At 40.0% G+C, this 18,839-nt stretch overlaps 1 protein-coding gene across 2 annotated transcripts in view; it reads right to left on the bottom strand.

Moving 5' to 3' along the window:
* The window catches only part of LOC128690971 (4'-phosphopantetheine phosphatase), a 91,494-nt gene extending 75,559 nt beyond the window's left edge, over positions 1-15,935 (bottom strand). For both annotated transcript variants that reach the window (XM_053779787.2, XM_053779788.2), the window contains exons 1-3: positions 15,778-15,935; positions 12,457-12,542; positions 27-235 (exon numbers count right to left, since the gene is read on the bottom strand). In XM_053779787.2, the coding sequence (XP_053635762.2) occupies positions 27-235; positions 12,457-12,542; positions 15,778-15,874 (392 nt within the window). In that variant the 5' untranslated portion in view covers positions 15,875-15,935. The remainder of the gene's footprint in view (positions 1-26; positions 236-12,456; positions 12,543-15,777) is intronic.
* Between the last annotated feature and the right edge of the window lie 2,904 nt (positions 15,936-18,839).

Here is an 18,839-nt window from a genome sequence, read left to right as displayed (position 1 = left end):
CCACATTTTTCCAAAAATAGACTTACGTTAGTCCTAGTTTTTGTTGAATCAACTCTGCATACTTATAAGCTCCACCACCAGTTGCTTTTATACTCTTTCCTGCCATAGATTCCTTACTGAAGACCAGGTGGTTTCGTATAAAATCTAAGCAGTGTTCAATATACTTTGTTTCAAATTTGACAAAGTGCAACCGTTCTGTCTCTGAGCTCTCATACTGGTAATCCTTACCATCAACCTGAGGAGGAAAAGCAGCTATAAATGACTCCTTGTAACAATAACTTATCATTCTATTAAATCAATGTTATAAAAATACATGGCAAAGCCTCTTTCATACAATTCAATTAATTTTACATATAACAAGGCTTAATTTCAAAATTTTTCTGACATTTAAATTTCTATGACTTTTTTTTTAAACATGCTGGCCCTCTCCCACTAAGGAAGGTGACCTGAAAAAGAAACATTTTCACCATCACTCGCAGTATCACTGTCAAAATACACTCAATCTTCTTGCATACTTATTCTTGCTCAGTTCACTCACATTACATTCTTTAAATTGATGAAAAACACCATGTAACTACTGTCAATATATCCTAATGTATTGTTCTACACTTATTAATGCCCTCTTGAGTCACTCTGCAGAGAACTTCAGCAGTTCTTCATGTTATTTTCTAGTGTTGCACATTGTTGAAATACCAACACAGCACAATCAAATGTACAACAGTACAGTACACCAAGATGGATGCATGCATCTTCTCCTGCTTAAAGAAAGAACAATTTCTACATGTTATGGTGAAAGAAATAGAGTAATACAGAATATGTCTCCTTAAAATGTATAAGAAATATTAGTTTAAAAAGATTCCCGAGTTAAGGAAGCTATGTAAATTTTAATGTAAAATACAACAACAAAGAGAAAACAACATCAAAGAGAAAATGAGCAGATTGACGGACAAAATAACCAAACTGGAAAAAAAACAGGTAAGACAGGAAGGGCTGATAGACAAATTTAGTAAAGGAAAGACTGATTATTTTCAGCTTTGCTGAAAAAGAAATTAAATCAAACTCAGAAAGAGACAAAAAAAAAAAAATCACATTTGAGAATTTCAGCATTCAAGAAACAGAAGAGGAAAAGATGAAAAAAAAAAAAAACAGGACATTGACAACAACAATCACAGAGGTTAAGCAAGACTAAATTATATGCAACATATTCTAATTACTGACCAAATACCACACATCTTCAGCTCTTTGCTGAGGACATGACCTATATCTTACCCTAATCTGACCTCATCTTTAAACACTATAGTTAATGATAAACTAAAAAAAAAAGGTCTGCAACTGAATGATAACAAATAAACTCAGGGTTTCTGATGTACTAGTATGGCTTACTCACCAGGGTTATTGACGTACTAGAACACCTAAATTCTAGCGCCTTCATATCTAGGGAGAGAAAGCTGGTAGGCCTACATATGAAAGAGTGGGTCTATGTGGTCAGTGTGCAAAGTATAAAAAAAAACCTGCAGCACACAGTGCATAATGAGAAAAAAAACTACGACCGTGTTTTTGGTTTAAAACAGCGACTTTGCAGTGTATTTTCGTATGGTATTTATGGTTGTATTCTAGTTTTCCTGGTCTCATTTTAAAGAACGGAAGACATATTACAGAAATTGAGATGATTTTGATTGGTTTCATAATGAAAAGTACCTTGAAATTGAGCACAAAGTAGCAGAAATGTTTGATTTTTACCAAATTTCAAAAGTAAACGAATCATGCCAAGCATCCAATACATGTCAACTGGCGAGTCTAATATTCTTTCACAAGTGCACTGATATTATTTATACCATTTCTACACCATTTCTACACTAATGCAGTAGTCTGCATAACAGTAAATCTTCTATTTTATGTGAGAATAAAAATTCAAAATGGAAAGCAAAAGAGATGTAAGAGGGGGCCTGGGGATGTGACTAATGAACAGAGAAAATGTTATTTTAGTGCCAGGAATGTCTGTCTTGCTTATTCTGGGCCCTATTTGGAAATTGGCATCTTCTGAAATTTGTGTGAAATTGGCAAAATTATCAATTTCTGACCACTTTATTGGATACTTGAAATCGGTAAATGGGTGGTTTCTTGTACACATTCGATAGAAAAAATGAAGTTCTAGCAAAATAGATATGATTTTTGTCAACTAGTACACTGAAATTGGCCGAAAATAGGGCTCAAAGTGGGTGAAATCGCCGATGCTTAAACATCATTGAGACCACTAACTTCGCGAGAGCATAATTCCATAAGTTTTCCATCAAATTTCATACTTTTGGTGTCATTATGATCAGGAAAAGATTCTCTATCATTTCATAACAAAAAATAATTTTTTTTTTACAAAAAATTTTCGACCCTGAGAACAAGTTTAGGAGAGGGCCTCTCGACCCTGAAAGGGTTAATACAGAAAAAACTTTTTACGTCAGTTTTGGGGATAAATTATGTCTGCAATTAGATATAAAAATTAATGAATCTGAAGTAGAGAAACAGGATGAGAGCAAGTTCTAGGATTTCTCAGAGCTAGTATACTCTCCAACATTTGTTATTATGTCCCATTAATCTATACTAACAAAATTACCTCTCTCTCATTCACCTGAACCTTCCCTATGGAATCTGTGCTTAAGGTTCTACATCAGCTGTCCACATAAAATGAATTATTATACAATATAAGGAAGCTTTTGGAACAATCACAAATTGAAATTTCAGACAACACACTGACCTTATTTAAATTCCTAAACCTGAATATAAATGCTATACTGTACACACTACTGTCCACTCCAAATCTGCAAAATGCTATACAGTAATGCTGATGCTGGACCCAAGACTTTTCCTGGAAAACTGAACAGAACACACAGGTAATCACACTTGAAACAAATACAGTATATCTCTGATATTGACAGTGTTTGCTTGAACCTCTATAGAAACTTGATTCAGATAAGAGCCAAAAAGGTAAAATAACTTGCCAGTACATTAAAAAAATTAAACTTTAATAAATTCAAACAAATACTTCAGCAAATTTTGCCTAGTTAATGTATTTCCATGAAACAATTTCTAATGTACATATATAGTAGTAGGTTAGTAGACAGCAACAGGGAAGTACATACTACTGTCCTGCCAAATGAGTGTAAGACAGAAACCTGTATTTGTTTTACATGATGGTAGGAGTGCTGGTGTCTTTTTTTGTCTCAGAACCACAAGATATCAAGTATATCTTGTTACTCTTACTTACACTTTGGTCACACTATACATACATGTTTTTTTTTTTTCAACAAGTCGGTCGTCTCCCACCGAGGCAGGGTGACCCAAAAAAAAAAGAAAGAAAATCCCCAAAAAGAAAATACTTTCATCATCATTCAACACTTTCACCACACTCACACATTATCACTGCTTTTGCAGAGGTGCTCAGAATACAACAGTTTAGAAGCATATACGTATAGAGATACACAACATATCCCTCCAAACTGTATATATATACACACTCGTCTGAGTTTTCTGATTTTTTTTAATAGTTCTTGCTCTTATTATTTTCCTTTCATATTCATGGGAAAAGTGGAATAAGAATCTTTCCTCCATAAGCCATGTATGTTGTAAAAGTCAAGTCAAATGCCAGGAGCAATAGGTTAGTAACCCCTTTTCCCATATCACTTACTAAAAATAAAATGAAGAAAATCTTTAAGTTGGGATGTTTGAATGTGTGTGGATGTAGTGTGGATAAGAGATGATTGTGAATGTTATGAATGAAGAGAAGCTGGATGTCCTGGCTCTGAGTGAAAGAAAGCTGAAGGGGGTAGGAGAGTTTCAGTGGGGAGAAATAAATGAGATTAGGTCATGGGTTTCTAACAGAGTTAGAGATAAGGAAGGGGTAGCAATATAATGCTGAAGGATCAATTATGGCAGGAAAAGAAGAAATATAAATGTATAAATTCAAGGATTATGTCGAGTAAATAAGGGTTGGATGTGAAAAGTGGGTTATATATACCTTTGATATACCTTTGAAGAGCTTCGAGAGTTTCTCTACTCTGACCCCAGCCATGGGCCAGGCTTGTCTGGTGCTTGCCTGGTCAACCAGGCTGCTGCTGCTGCTGGAGGCCTGCTGCCCCACATATCCATCACAGCCTGGTTGATCTGGCACATGGTAAAGATACTTATCCAGTTTCCTCTTGAAGGCTTCTGTACTTGTTCTAGCCATGTTTCTGATATCTTCTGGTAAGATGTTGAATAGTCTGGGACCCTGGATGTTGATACAGTATTCCTTTGTACCCACCACACCCCTGCTCCTAACTGGGTTTATTTTAGACTTCCTCCCATGTCTCTCACTCCAGTACAGTGGACCCTTAGTTAATGATATTTTTTCAATCCAGAAGTATGTTCAGGTGCCAGTACTGACCGAATTTGTTCCCATAAGGAATATTGTGAAGTAGATTAGTCCATTTCAGACCCCAAAACATACACGTACAAACGCACTTACATAAATACACTTACATAATTGGTCGCATTCGGAGGTGATCGTTATGTGGGGGTCCACTGTATGTTGTTATGGCAGTGTGCAGTTTTGGGACCAGGCCCTCAAGTATACTTTCCCGGTACAGTAGACCGTCGTTTAACACAGTTTTGTCTGGCATGTTTTGGTTATAGCATGATTGAAGAATTGCTGCATATTTTTGTTTAACACTTCATAAAATTAATTTAACATGGTTGCAGGAGGGGAAAAACTTTTGAGCGCGCGGTCGCCCGTGGGGCGGGATGGGCTGTGGGTTACATCACCTACCACCATCCCCTGCCATCCCCAACACCCTCCGCCATCCCCTGCCACCCCCACCACCCTCCCAGCCCGGTTCATACGTGTGTTGGACGAATCTGTGTTAGGAAGGAGCTTGCTGTGTTTTAGATACATACACTATTTTAATTGCCCTATCTTAAATCTGCCAAGCAATCATGGGACCCAGTAGGCATACAAGAGTTGCTGCAAGTGGCAAGAAAAGGTTTAACCCTTTCAGGGTCCGTCCCGTAGATCTACGGCTTTACGTTCAGGGTCCAAACCGTAGATCTACGTCATGAGCTCAGCTCACTCTGATAAACTGTGAGTGGTACATTTGGGCCTAGATATGAGAGAATACATCTATGTGGTATGTGTGCACCACATAAAACAGATCCTGCAGCACACTGTGTATAATGAGAGAAAAAAAACTGAAATCATTATTTTTCAATTAAAAGGGCGACTTTGCAGTGTTTTTTTGTATGTTTTTTATAGTTGTATTTGTGATTTCTTGGTCTCATTTGAAAGAATGGAAGACATATTACAGAAATAGAGATGATTTTGATTGGTTTTAGCACTGGAAATGGCTTGAAACTGAGCTCAAAGTAGCGGAAATGTTAAATTTTTGCCAATATTCAAGAGTAAACAAACGACCTCCCACGTCTAATACATGCCAGCTGGTGGGTCTAATATACATTCACAAATATGGTGATGATATTTATACAATTATTACAGTATTGCATAACAGTAAATCTTCTGTTTTTTGGTGTGAATAAAAATTCATTATATGAATAAAAAATCAAAATGGAATTTATTTGTAAAGCCTCAAAATGTAACTAATGAACAGAGGAAATGTTAGTTTAGTTCCAGGAATACCTACATTGTTTATTCTGGACCCTATTTTGAAATTGGAATATTTTGAACTTTGTGTTAAATTGGCCAAATTAACAATTTCCGATCACTTTATTTTGTAGTTGAAACAGTTGACTTGGCGTTTTCTTGTGCTCAATCGATAGAATAGAAGTAATACTAGTGAAATAGCTAAGAATTTGGTTGACTGGAATAATGTAATTGGCCTAAAATGGGAGTCAAAATCGGCAAAATCGCCGATTCGTAAATATCGCTGACACATCAAAATTCGCGAGAGCATAATTTCGTCAATTTTCCATCAAATTTCGTACTTTTTGTTTTATTACCTTCACAAAAAGATTCTCTACCATTTCATAAGAAAAAATAACAAATTTTTTTTTTGAAAATTCTTGGGACACTGCGGCACCACTTCAGATTTGGGCCTTGGACCCTGAAGGGGTTAAGCATTTAAATCTAGGAGTTATGAAGAAAATAGATATATTAGACAAGCTTAACCCTTAAATGGTCCAAATGTATATATACGTTCACCTGCGCAGCGCCCCGAATATTTTGAGAAAAAAAAAATGTTTTTTTTTTTATAGGGAAAATAGCATGTGGTACCCAGGCATCCCCAATTTTTTTCATATGGCACACAACGAGTGTGCACACCCATTCTCTCATGTCAAGGCGACTCAGGCCTATTGTGCCAGTGTTGAATGAATGACAAATGAAACGTATACAGTGGACCCCCGGTTAACGATATTTTTTCATTCCAGAAGTATGTTCAGGTGCCAGTACTGACCGAATTTGTTCCCATAAGGAATATTGTGAAGTAGATTAGTCCATTTCAGACCCCCAAACATACACGTACAAACGCACTTACATAAATACACTTACATAATTGGTCGCATTGGGAGGTGATCATTAAGCGGGGGTCCACTGTATATACGTTTCGGGCGCTACGTGAGAGAACGTATATATATGTTTGGACCGTTTAAGGGTTAAGAGTGGCTCGCGTGTGGTGGATACAGTGAGGCCCTATGGCCTTAATGAAGTGTCGGTTTGTACAATTAAAAAGAACGAGGTGAATATACCAGCTTGTGTAATGAATAACCCAACTGTCACCTCATGAAAAGAATGACACACAGATCACAGCAAGTAAATAAAACTGAAAACTTGTTGCTTGAGTGGATCGAACAAAAGACAAAGAAAGGTGCACCATTTAATTTCAATTTTTATTAGGGAAAAGGCCTTACAACTGTTTAAAGCAATGTGTGATAAGGAAGGCCTGAAAAAGAGTGTGTGTTTAGCACAGGATGGTTCTACAACTTTAAGTTGTATAATAAATTACATAATATTAAGTTTTCTGGTGAAAGTGCTTCTGCTGATCATACAGCAGCAAGTAATTGCCCTACTGAATTGCAGGAAATTATTTCTGAGGGTGGCTATAAGCCTCATCAAGTGTTTAATGCTTATGAGACAAGTGTTTTTGGGAAGAAAATGCCAACAAGAACTTATATCAGGTTGTAGCACGAGGCTACAACACAGCAAAGGATTGCTTCACCTTGCTCCTTTGTGGTAATGTGTCAGTTGAACATATACAAATGAACCACATAACACAAGATGAAGGAGAATCTGAAGAAAAACAGCTAACATTACAGCAGTTACATGAGCAGTTCCATATTATTGGTAAAGTAGCAGACTTTTCACTGAAGAGGACCCTGACAAATCTAGAAGCAGTGCTTTGAAATGGGGTGTAGACCAGCTGATGATGCCTTACCGTCAGCTGTATAATGTACTGCAGGGTAAAAGAGACCAGAGATCCATTACAGAATTTATGCACACTCCAATACAACCAGCGACTTCAGTACCAGAACCTCTACCATCCACTTATGCCGACAACCAACAACCATCCACCTCAGCCCAGTAGGGCCACACCATCCCTATCTACTCTCTTTACAATCATCCACAAACACCATTACCCACAATTTAAGGTAAGAAATACTATTATTTCTATTGCATTTGTAGTCTTAAGCAGTAACATATCACGATAATGCACTACAATTATATATTCACTTTTATTTTTGTAAGATCTATTAGTCTAAAAAAAGTTGTTTGGCTTTTTGGGGGCCCCCAGGAACCTAACCCTATTTTTCCCATAAGTTCCTCAGTTGGTTTTGCCTAACACAGTGTTTTCAGGAACATAACTACCGTGTTAAACGGTGGTCTACTGTATATATTATCATGTATCTCCTTCTCCTCCATTCCAATGAGTACATGTTCAAGACTTCAAGGCATTCCCAGTAGTTTAGGTGCCTTAATGGCTCAATGTGAGCCATAAACGATCTTTGTATTTGTTCCAGCTCCGATATTTCTCCTGCTTTGAACAGGGCCGTCAGCACTGAGCAATATTCTAAGTGAAGGAGCACTAGTGATTTGAAGAGTGTCATCATCGGCATTATTTCCTTTGTTTTGAAAGTTCTCAATACCTACCCTGTCATCTTCCTGGCTGTCATGATCTGTGTCTTGTTACGGTCTATAAAAGAAAGGTCAGCTGACATAATTACTCCCAGGTCTTTTACATGTTCCTTACGTTCTATTTGGTGACCCTCTTGAGTTTTGTATATAGAGTACCTTTTGAGTTCTTCATTCTTTCCATACCTAAGCAGCTGGAACCTATTTTATTATTTTATTATCACACTGGCCGATTCCCACCAAGGCAGGGTGGCCCGAAAAAGAAAAACTCTCACCATCATTCACTCCATCACTGTCTTGCCAGAAGGGTGCTTTACACTACAGTTTTTAAACTGCAACATTAACACCCCTCCTTCAGAGTGCAGGCACTGTACTTCCCATCTCCAGGACTCAAGTCCGGCCTGCCGGTTTCCCTGAACCCCTTCATAAATGTTACTTTGCTCACACTCCAACAGCACGTCAAGTATTAAAAACCATTTGTCTCCATTCACTCCTATCAAACACGCTCACGCATGCCTGCTGGAAGTCCAAGCCCCTCGCACACAAAACCTCCTTTACCCCCTCCCTCCAACCTTTCCTAGGCCGACCCCTACCCCGCCTTCCTTCCACTACAGACTGATACACTCTTGAAGTTATTCTGTTTCGCTCCATTCTCTCCACATGTCCGAACCACCTCAACAACCCTTCCTCAGCCCTCTGGACAACAGTTTTGGTAATCCCGCACCTCCTCCTAACTTCCAAACTACGAATTCTCTGCATTATATTCACACCACACATTGCTCTCAGACATGACATCTCCACTGCCTCCAGCCTTCTCCTCGCTGCAACATTCATCACCCATGCTTCACACCCATATAAGAGCGTTGGTAAAACTATACTCTCATACATTCCCCTCTTTGCCTCCAAGGACAAAGTTCTTTGTCTCCACAGACTCCTAAGTGCACCACTCACCCTTTTCCCCTCATCAATTCTATGATTCACCTCATCTTTCATAGACCCATCTGCTGACACGTCCACTCCCAAATATCTGAATACATTCACCTCCTCCATACTCTCTCCCTCCAATCTGATATCCAATCTTTCATCACCTAATCTTTTTGTTATCCTCATAACCTTACTCTTTCCTGTATTCACTTTCAATTTTCTTCTTTTGCACACCCTACCAAATTCATCCACCAATCTCTGCAACTTCTCTTCAGAATCTCCCAAGAGCACAGTGTCATCAGCAAAGAGCAACTGTGACAACTCCCACTTTATGTGTGATTCTTTATCTTTTAACTCCACGCCTCTTGCCAAGACCCTCGCATTTACTTCTCTTACAACCCCATCTATAAATATATTAAACAACCACGGTGACATCAGCTGGAACCTATCACCACTAAACGTCATGTTGTTCTCCACTGCCCACTGGAAAACCCTGCTTATGTCTTCCAGTAATTTTTCAGTGTCCTCTACCGTAGTGACTTTCATGCTTATTTTAGTGTCATTTGCAAATGATGATACAAAAGTGTGCCGGGTGTTTTTTAGTAAATGTTTAACCCTTAAACAGTCCAAACGTATATATACGTTTCATTTGCCATTCATTCAACATTGGTACGATAGGCCTGAGTCGCCTAGACATGAGAGAATGGGTGTGCGCACTCAGTGTGCTCCATATGAAAAAAATTGGGGATGCCTGGGTACTACATGCTCTTTTTTCCTATAACAAAAACGATTTTTTTTCTCAAAATATTCGGGGCGCTGCGTGGGTGAACGTATATATACGTTTGGACTGTTTAAGGGTTAAGCACCTGGAGAAGAGAGAAGTGTAGAGAAGAGAGAGAGATTTTGGAAGATGTTGAGTGAGTGTGTGGGGAGTTTGAACTTAGTGTGAGAGTACTTGTGGTGGGGGACCTAAATGCTAAAGTGGGTAACACTATTGTGGAGGGAGTAGTAAGTAAGCTTGGGGTGCCAGGGGTAAATGAAAATGGGAGACCTTTAATTGAATTATGTATAGAAAGAGGTTTGTTAACAAGTAATACATATTTAAAAAACAAAAGGATAAATATGATATAGCACATAATGAAAGTAGTTTGTTAGATAATGTATTGGTGGATAAAAGGTTGATGGGTAGACTTCAGGCTGTGCATGTTTACAGAGGGGCAACAGATTAAGAGATGTTTATTTTGACAAGATACATGGTTGTACAGAGGAATATAATAGTTGAGTGTACATGCCAAAAGCCCCTTTGTATGCAGAGTATTTTGGTCAAACTTAAAGATTAACTTAAGATTAGGAAGGCAATAATAGTTCATATGATCATTAGATGAATTACAGTGAGTACAAGAGAATTGAATATTCTATCAGGTAATGCTACATGGCTTTGATAAGTCTAGTAGAGAATTATTACACTATTGAATTAGTTTATAAAGACTACAATATTACAATGGAACAATCTAAAACAATTTACAATATGATGTATTACAGTTTAGTACTACTTAAAATAATGAAATTTGGTATCACAATGAAACAATTTAAAATCAATTTACAATATGATATATTACAATTTAGTACTATTTAAAACAATAAAATTTAGACATTCTAATTTTGAAGTAGTGAATAAGTGGTTGAGCATTCATCAGCACAATATGAGTAGCTTTTGAGTAACTGGTAGTGATTAGGTACAGTTTGTCTGGTTTATTTTGGGTGATGAGGTGGTTCCTTAGTAGGGCCTTAAACTGATTTGCAGACAGGGGTTCTTTAATGTGTTCTGGCAATGAATTCCAGATCTTCAGGCCTTTTATGTGCATAGTATTTTTGAACAGGTAGAGATGGACACGAGGGATATCGAAGAGTGATTTGTGTCTTGTATTATGGTTGTGTGTTCTTTTATAGTTATCAAGGAGTTTGAGAGGAGGGTTTACATTTGAGTATAGTGTTTTGTGTATGTAGTAGGCACAATAATAAGTGTAGATGTTTTGTGGAGTGTGTTGTCTAATTCAAGAGTTAGTAATGCAGGTTATTTAGTTGTAGCTACAGTTAGAGTAAGAGGTAGATGGGCAAAAGGAAAATGGCAAAAGCAAGAGAGGTAAAAGTTTATAAACTAAAGGAGGAAGTTAGGGTAAGATATAAGCAACTATTGGGAGAAAGGTGGGCTGGTGAGAGCAGTGTTAGAATGCCGGGCAGAAGTTTGTAGCTACAGAAGAGTGGGTGCAGGAGGAGAGCGAAGTGATTGGTAGAATGATGAGGGAAAGGGTGTGATAAGAGAAAAAGGTTGCTTATGAGAGATTTTCACAAAGAAGGAGTGATATAAGAAAGGTGTAGTATATGAAGAGTAAAAGAGAGGTGAAGAGTGGTGAGGAAGTGGAAAAGGAGAACAAATGAGAGCAAATACAGGCTTCCGTTTTACACTTACTTGGCAGTATGGTAGACAGCAACTGCCCAGGGAGGTACTACCATACTGCCAAGTGAGTATAAAACGGAAGTCTGTATTTGTTTTACATGATGGTAGGATTGCTGGTGTCTTTTTTCTGTCACATAAACATGCAAGATTTCAGGTATGTCTTGCTACTTATACTTACACTTAGGTCACACTACACATGCATGTACAAGCATACTCGTATATATGCATGGACAGTGGTAAAATTTATATACACTGCTAAGAGGTCAAATGACAAGTGAGGAAAAGAACAAAAATTGAAAAGGAATTTTTTTGTTTTTTTGTAATTCAGCCATACCAACCTGTCAAATAATTTCTCAAAGAAAAGAACACAGGATAGTTAGTAGCCAGAAAAAGTAAGGTTGGTAAATAGCGAGAGAAACACATTTGTAAAATTTTTATGCGTATATACGTACAGTAGTAAGAAAGGAAGATGGAGTAACAATACTGTATTGGCAACATAAATAAAGTGAGCTTCAGAAATTAAAAACCCAAACAAAGACTTCTGAAAATTTAACAGTAGTAGAAATCCAAAACAACAGTAAGGAAATTACAGTAATCAATACATACAACCCACCAAGACTTGGGAGAAAGACTGTAACAAGATTTATGAGAGATTAAATGATACCATAAGGGAACAACTGCTGAAAAATGGCCAAGATACTAAAAACATATTTGCAACTGGATATTACTACACTGGTCATTTTCTACCAAAGTAGTGGCTTGAAGAAGGAAACACATTTAACATCACTGATTTAATAGCTCTCTTGACTCATATGTATGTACTCTAGAAATAATATTTTTAGGCTGTTGTCCTCAAGATGGTGTTTTACTTGAACACTTGATGTTTAAAAAAGTTCAAGTGATTGATGTCTTTACAGTTTCTTTCAGTTACAACACAAATAAAATTCATAAAAATAATACTTACTGAGGCAGCACTATCTTTTTCTGCATTATACAAGACTTTCCTGTGAGAGACTGTAGAGTAGTAGGCAATTTTGGTCAACGATCCACCTGAACATCAACAAAAAATTATCAGAAAATTCTTAATCAATTAAGAAAAAAGACTATTTTCTTCTACACAATACATTATCTGATAGAAATGTGTACCTGATGCACAGTATCTACAGTAGAAACAGATCATGATGTACTGCAGTTTATGACTGTACTACATAACCTAAATTACATATGAATATATGTACAGTGGAACCTCAGTACTCAAACATAATTCATTCCAGAAGTCTGTTTGAGTGACGATCCATTCGAGTATTGAACAAATTCTTTGCAACCAATTTTCTTTTTGGTTGGTTGTTGTCACTAACCTTCGCAGGCCCCATGGTGACTTATTTACACAAATACAAAAAAACACCAAAAAATACTAAGAAATACGAAATACAGCCTCTCCTCACTTAATGATGGAGTTCCGTTCCTAAGATCACGTCAGTAAACAAATTCATCGCTAAGTGAGGAACATACTATAATGGTAGTGGGTTTGTGTCAACTATCTTTGATATTGTTTTAATGACACCTTTGCACCATTTATAACATTTATGGTATACTATTTTTAAATGTTTATACAGTAGTGTGCTGTACATTGTAATAAACAGAATAGAGAAAACCAGCTCTAGTATACATTATTTAGGCATGCATACTGGTTATATAGCCCATCGTAAGTCTGAGACGTCGGTAAACGAGTACGTCGCTAAGTGAGGAGAGGCTGTAGTTTACAGTGAAGTGCTGGCAGGTCGTGTTTGTTTGGTCGAGTGCTGAACTTTGTTTGAGTCAGGAGCTGTTTGCATACCGAGGTTCCACTGTACACTAATGACATCTCTATGGTTGAACAATTTTATAAGTTTTGGCTTTACAGTCTTATCACACCCAGCAACTACTGAAAGAAATAAAAATTTTCAAGAGGTGTTTGATGCAGGTGATGGAATCTTGATCCAAAGAATTAAAGTTGCGCTCCTTTTCCTTGAATCAACTCTGCCTCCCATTCCCCAATGCACCATATGACTGCTATGAGTTTAGTGCTCCTCCCATCAAATAAACATAAGAAAAAACACTGAAAGAAGTATTTGCTCACCTGAGTGGCAGGTCAGCTGACTGGAGCCACATGACTGCAAACTCAAGTATTAACATTTATAATAAAAATAAATTAGAATACTGTTTTCTTGGGATTATTATCTGAAGGATTAACTTAGGATAGCTAAAACTTAAGCATGTGGCATACTTTCATAGGTTATAATTGGTCATCATCCTCAGGATATGGCCCACTTCAGTCAACTAAACTCTTAGCATTCATTTATTACTAGGTAATATTATTATTATAATCAAAACTAAGTGCTTAACCCACCAGGATCATATAGGGTAGGGTGTGTGAACTGTGTAATATGCTTGATCTGAAACTAGCAAGGGTGGAGAGTATAACGGAGGGAACACAGTAGTCCCCCATATCCATGGGGATACATTCCCACACCTACCGTGGGTACCCGAAACAGTGGATAGTAGCGAACCCTATACATTCAACATCCCCCCAATGAAAAGCAGGGGTGCCACTAGCACAATAAGAGACAACACAATAAGTGTCAGGGGTCCAAGACTGTTCAACTGCCTCCCAGCATAAATCAGGGGGATTACCATAGACCCCTGGCTGTCTTCAAGCAGGCACTGGACAGGCACCTAAAGTTGGTACCTGACCAGGCAGGTTGTGGCTCGTACGTTGGATTGCGTGCAGCCAGCAGTAACAGCCTGGCTGATCAGGCCCTGATTCCCCATGTGGCTTGGTCACAGACCAAGCTGCAGGGCATTGACCCCTGGAACTCTCTCCAGGTATATTCTAGGTATATGTCGTTTTTCGTTTACCTACATACCTGTGATGAAGTTTAATTGATAAATTACACACAATAAGTTGATAATTAGTAATTTTTTACTAATGGGAAGCATTTCACTGCTTCTCTTTGACTCTGAACAACTGCTGCCATCACTACTTTTGTGATTTATGGCCATTATTATGCAAAATTAAGGGTTATTTTTGGCGACGGTAAACCATGGATAACTGAAACCGTGGAAACTGAATCTGCAGATATGGGGGTCCTACTGTACTAGATAACAAGTGTGTACTATACACGTTGATCAAGGATTGAATTCAAAATTTAGTCGGTTTAAAATCAAATTCTCTGCTAACTAGCTAAAGATGTGGTTAATTATTGTCTCTATTCTTCTTCTTCTTATTATTATTATTTTTATTATGGTTATTGTTATTATTGGTCATTATATACAATTTTAGTCACCTAATATAAGGCATTAAAGTCAATGCCTCATCAGGGACTGTTGGCTTTATTTCCATTGAGGCCTTTTAATCTTAGTAAGCAAGTAAGTTTACTCAGGTACAGGTGCACATAAATTATCATATATAGAGGCATATGTGTAGATTAAATAGGATAACCCAGAAAACTCAGACAAAGTTACTTATTTCCACTGGGGTCCCCCAGGGTGAGACCCACAATAATAGGTTAACACCCAGGTACCCAATTACAGCTAAGTACAGAGGGGCAGCAGGTGTAAGGACACATGTTCAACATACACCCTGACCAGGGTGGGAAGCTGGGTCCTTCAGTAAACATATTTTATCATAACATTTTGTACATATTAGAATTTAATTAATTAATCCCTCACCCTGCTAGAGCTAGACATGTATATTATTTTTACGACTTTACTTGTAACCTATATCTATTTTTTAAGGTCCTATTTACACCGTGTAATAGACCTTTAAATAAAACTATACGTATAAATTTTACGTACAGTATAGTCTAAATTCTGAATAACATACTAAGCATCTTATATTGCCAACAGATCATTATACGTTATGTACAGTAATTTTGCAATGAAGATTTCTTTCGTGGGTACAGTTTTACACAATTTTTGAATGACTGCAATTGTCATGCATTGCAACATGTGTGAATTAACTATGATAACAGAAAAACGTCCACGTAACTTTACTTGCATTAACACATCACACTGACTCTTGTATAAAGAACATTTTACATAAACACTGCAAACCTCTAGTAAGAAATACACTGTTGTAAAACTCATTAAATTGAATGAAAAAAATGTGAATACTGAGGGTAAAGCGCTAAACCCACTGTAGTTACATAGCGTCTGGGGAATGAGTCACTGAGGTTTGATCCAAGGGGAAAGGTAAATCATTATTTACAATTATTCAAAGGTACCACATCAGTATATTATTGACCAATATCGATGGCGAAGCGTTTAGCATTCTTGATGTTCCTGAAGACGACGTCAGTGTCAGGCAGCAGTATACTGCCAGCGTACTTCTGAAGCTCCATGCTGACGCTCCTCCCTCCAGCAGTGTTTATCTCAACCAGCTGACAGCAGCGTCAGCACACACCGCCACCAGCATCCACCTTATTCATCCCTCCAACACCACCACCAGCATCCACCTTATTCATCCCTCCAACACCACCACCAGCATCCACCTTATTCATCCCTCCAACACCACCACCAGCATCCACCTTATTCATCCCTCCAACACCACCACCAGCATCCACCTTATTCATCCCTCCAACACCACCACCAGCATCCACCTTATTCATCCCTCCAACACCACCACCAGCATCCACCTTATTCATCCCTCCAACACCACCACCAGCATCCACCTTATTCATCCCTCCAACACCACCACCAGCATCCACCTTATCCATCCCTCCAACACAACCACCAGCATCCACCTTATTCATCCCTCCAACACCACCACCAGCATCCACCTTATTCATCCCTCCAACACCACCACCAGCATCCACCTTATTCATCCCTCCAACACCACCACCAACATCCACCTTATTCATCCCTCCAACGCCACCACCAGCATCCACCTTATTCATCCCTCCAACACCACCACCAGCATCCACCTTATTCATCCCACCTTCCACCTTATTCATCCCTCCAACACCACCACCAGCATCCACCTTATTCATCCCTCCAACACCACCACCAGCATCCACCTTATTCATCCCTCCAACACCACCACCAGCATCCACCTTATTCATCCCTCCAACACCACCACCAGCATCCACCTTATTCATCCCTCCAACACCACCACCAGCATCCACCTTATTCATCCCTCCAACACCACCACCAGCATCCACCTTATTCATCCCTCCAACACCACCACCAGCATCCACCTTATTCATCCCTCCAACACCACCACCAGCATCCACCTTATTCATCCCTCCAACACCACCACCAGCATCCACCTTATTCATCCCTCCAACACCACCACCAGCATCCACCTTATTCATCCCTCCAACACCACCACCAGCATCCACCTTATTCATCCCTCCAACACCACCACCAGCATCCACCTTATTCATCCCTCCAACACCACCACCAGCATCCACCTTATTCATCCCTCCAACACCACCACCAGCATCCACCTTATTCATCCCTCCAACACAACCACCAGCATCCACCTTATTCATCCCTCCAACACCACCACCAGCATCCACCTTATTCATCCCTCCAACACCACCACCAGCATCCACCTTATTCATCCCTCCAACACAACCACCAGCATCCACCTTATTCATCCCTCCAACACCACCACCAGCATCCACCTTATTCATCCCTCCAACACCACCACCAGCATCCACCTTATTCATCCCTCCAACACCACCACCAGCATCCACCTTATTCATCCCTCCAACACCACCACCAGCATCCACCTTATTCATCCCTCCAACACCACCACCAGCATCCACCTTATTCATCCCTCCAACACCGCCACCAGCATCCACCTTATTCATCCCTCCAACACCACCACCAGCATCCACCTTATTCATCCCTCCACCACCACCACCACCATCCACCTTACTCATCCCTCCAATACCACCACCAGCATCCACCTTACTCATTCCTCCAACACCACGACCAGCATCCACCTTACTCATCCCTCCAACACCACCACCAGCATCCACCTTACTCATGGCTCCAACACCACCACCAGCATCCACCTTACTCATCCCTCCAACACCACCACCAGCATCCACCTTACTCATCCCTCCAACACCGCCACCACCAGCATCCACCTTACTCATCCCTTCAATACCGCCACCACCAGCATCCATCTTACTCATCCCTCCAACACCACCAGCATCCACCTTACTCATCCCTCCAACACCACCACCAGCATCCACCTTATCCCTCCAACGCCACCACCATCATCCGCCTTACTCATCCCTCCAACACCACCACCAGCATCCGCCTTACTCATCCCTCCAACACCACCATCAGCATCCACCTTACTCATCCCTCCAACACCACCACCACCATCCACCTTACTCATCCCTCCAACACCACCACCAGCATCCACCTTACTCATCCCTCCAATACCACCACCAGCATCCACTTTACTCATCCCTCCAAAACCACCAGCATCCACCTTACTCATCCCTCCAACACCACCACCAGCACCCACCTTACTCATCCCTCGAACACCACCACCAGCATCCACCTTACTCATCCCTCCAACACCACCAGCATCTACCTTACTCATCCCTCCAACACCACCACCAGCATCCACCTTACTCATCCCTCCAATACCACTACCAGCATCCACCTTACTCATCCCTCCAACACCACCACCAGCATCCACCTTACTCATCCCTCCAACACCACCGCCAGCATCCACCACATTTATCTCTCCACCACCACCACCAGCATCCACCTTACTAATCTCTCCAACACCACCACCAGCATCCACCTTACTCATCCCTCCAACACCTCCAGCATCCACCTTACGCATCCCTCTCCACCACCACCATCACCATCCACGTTACACATCCCTCTCCACCACCACCACCAGCATCCACCTTACTCATCCCTCCAACACCACCACCAGCATCCACCTTACTCATCCCTCCAACACCACCACCAGCATCCACCTTACTCATCCCTCCAACACCACCACCAGCATCCACCTTACTCATCCCTCCAACACCACCACCACCATCCACCTTACTCATCCCTCCAACACCACCACCAGCATCCACCTTACTCATCCCTCCAACACCACCACCACCATCTATCTCACTCATCCCTCTCCAACACCACCACCAGCATCCACCATATTTATCTCTCCACCACCACCAGCATCCACCTCACTCATCTATCCCTCCACCAGTATCATCCACCTGACACTAACACGGTGAGCGAAAATCACATGACGCTCTAACCTACAGGACCACGCAGTCCTACAAGAATCAAGCACCCTGCAGAGCTAGGTGTTTTATCATG

This window comes from Cherax quadricarinatus, chromosome 24, assembly GCF_038502225.1.
Source record: "Cherax quadricarinatus isolate ZL_2023a chromosome 24, ASM3850222v1, whole genome shotgun sequence".
In the NCBI taxonomy this organism is placed as follows: Eukaryota; Metazoa; Arthropoda; class Malacostraca; order Decapoda; family Parastacidae; genus Cherax; species Cherax quadricarinatus.
The sequence above is the reverse complement of the archived record's forward strand: the minus strand, read 5'-3'. Positions and strand labels throughout refer to the sequence as shown.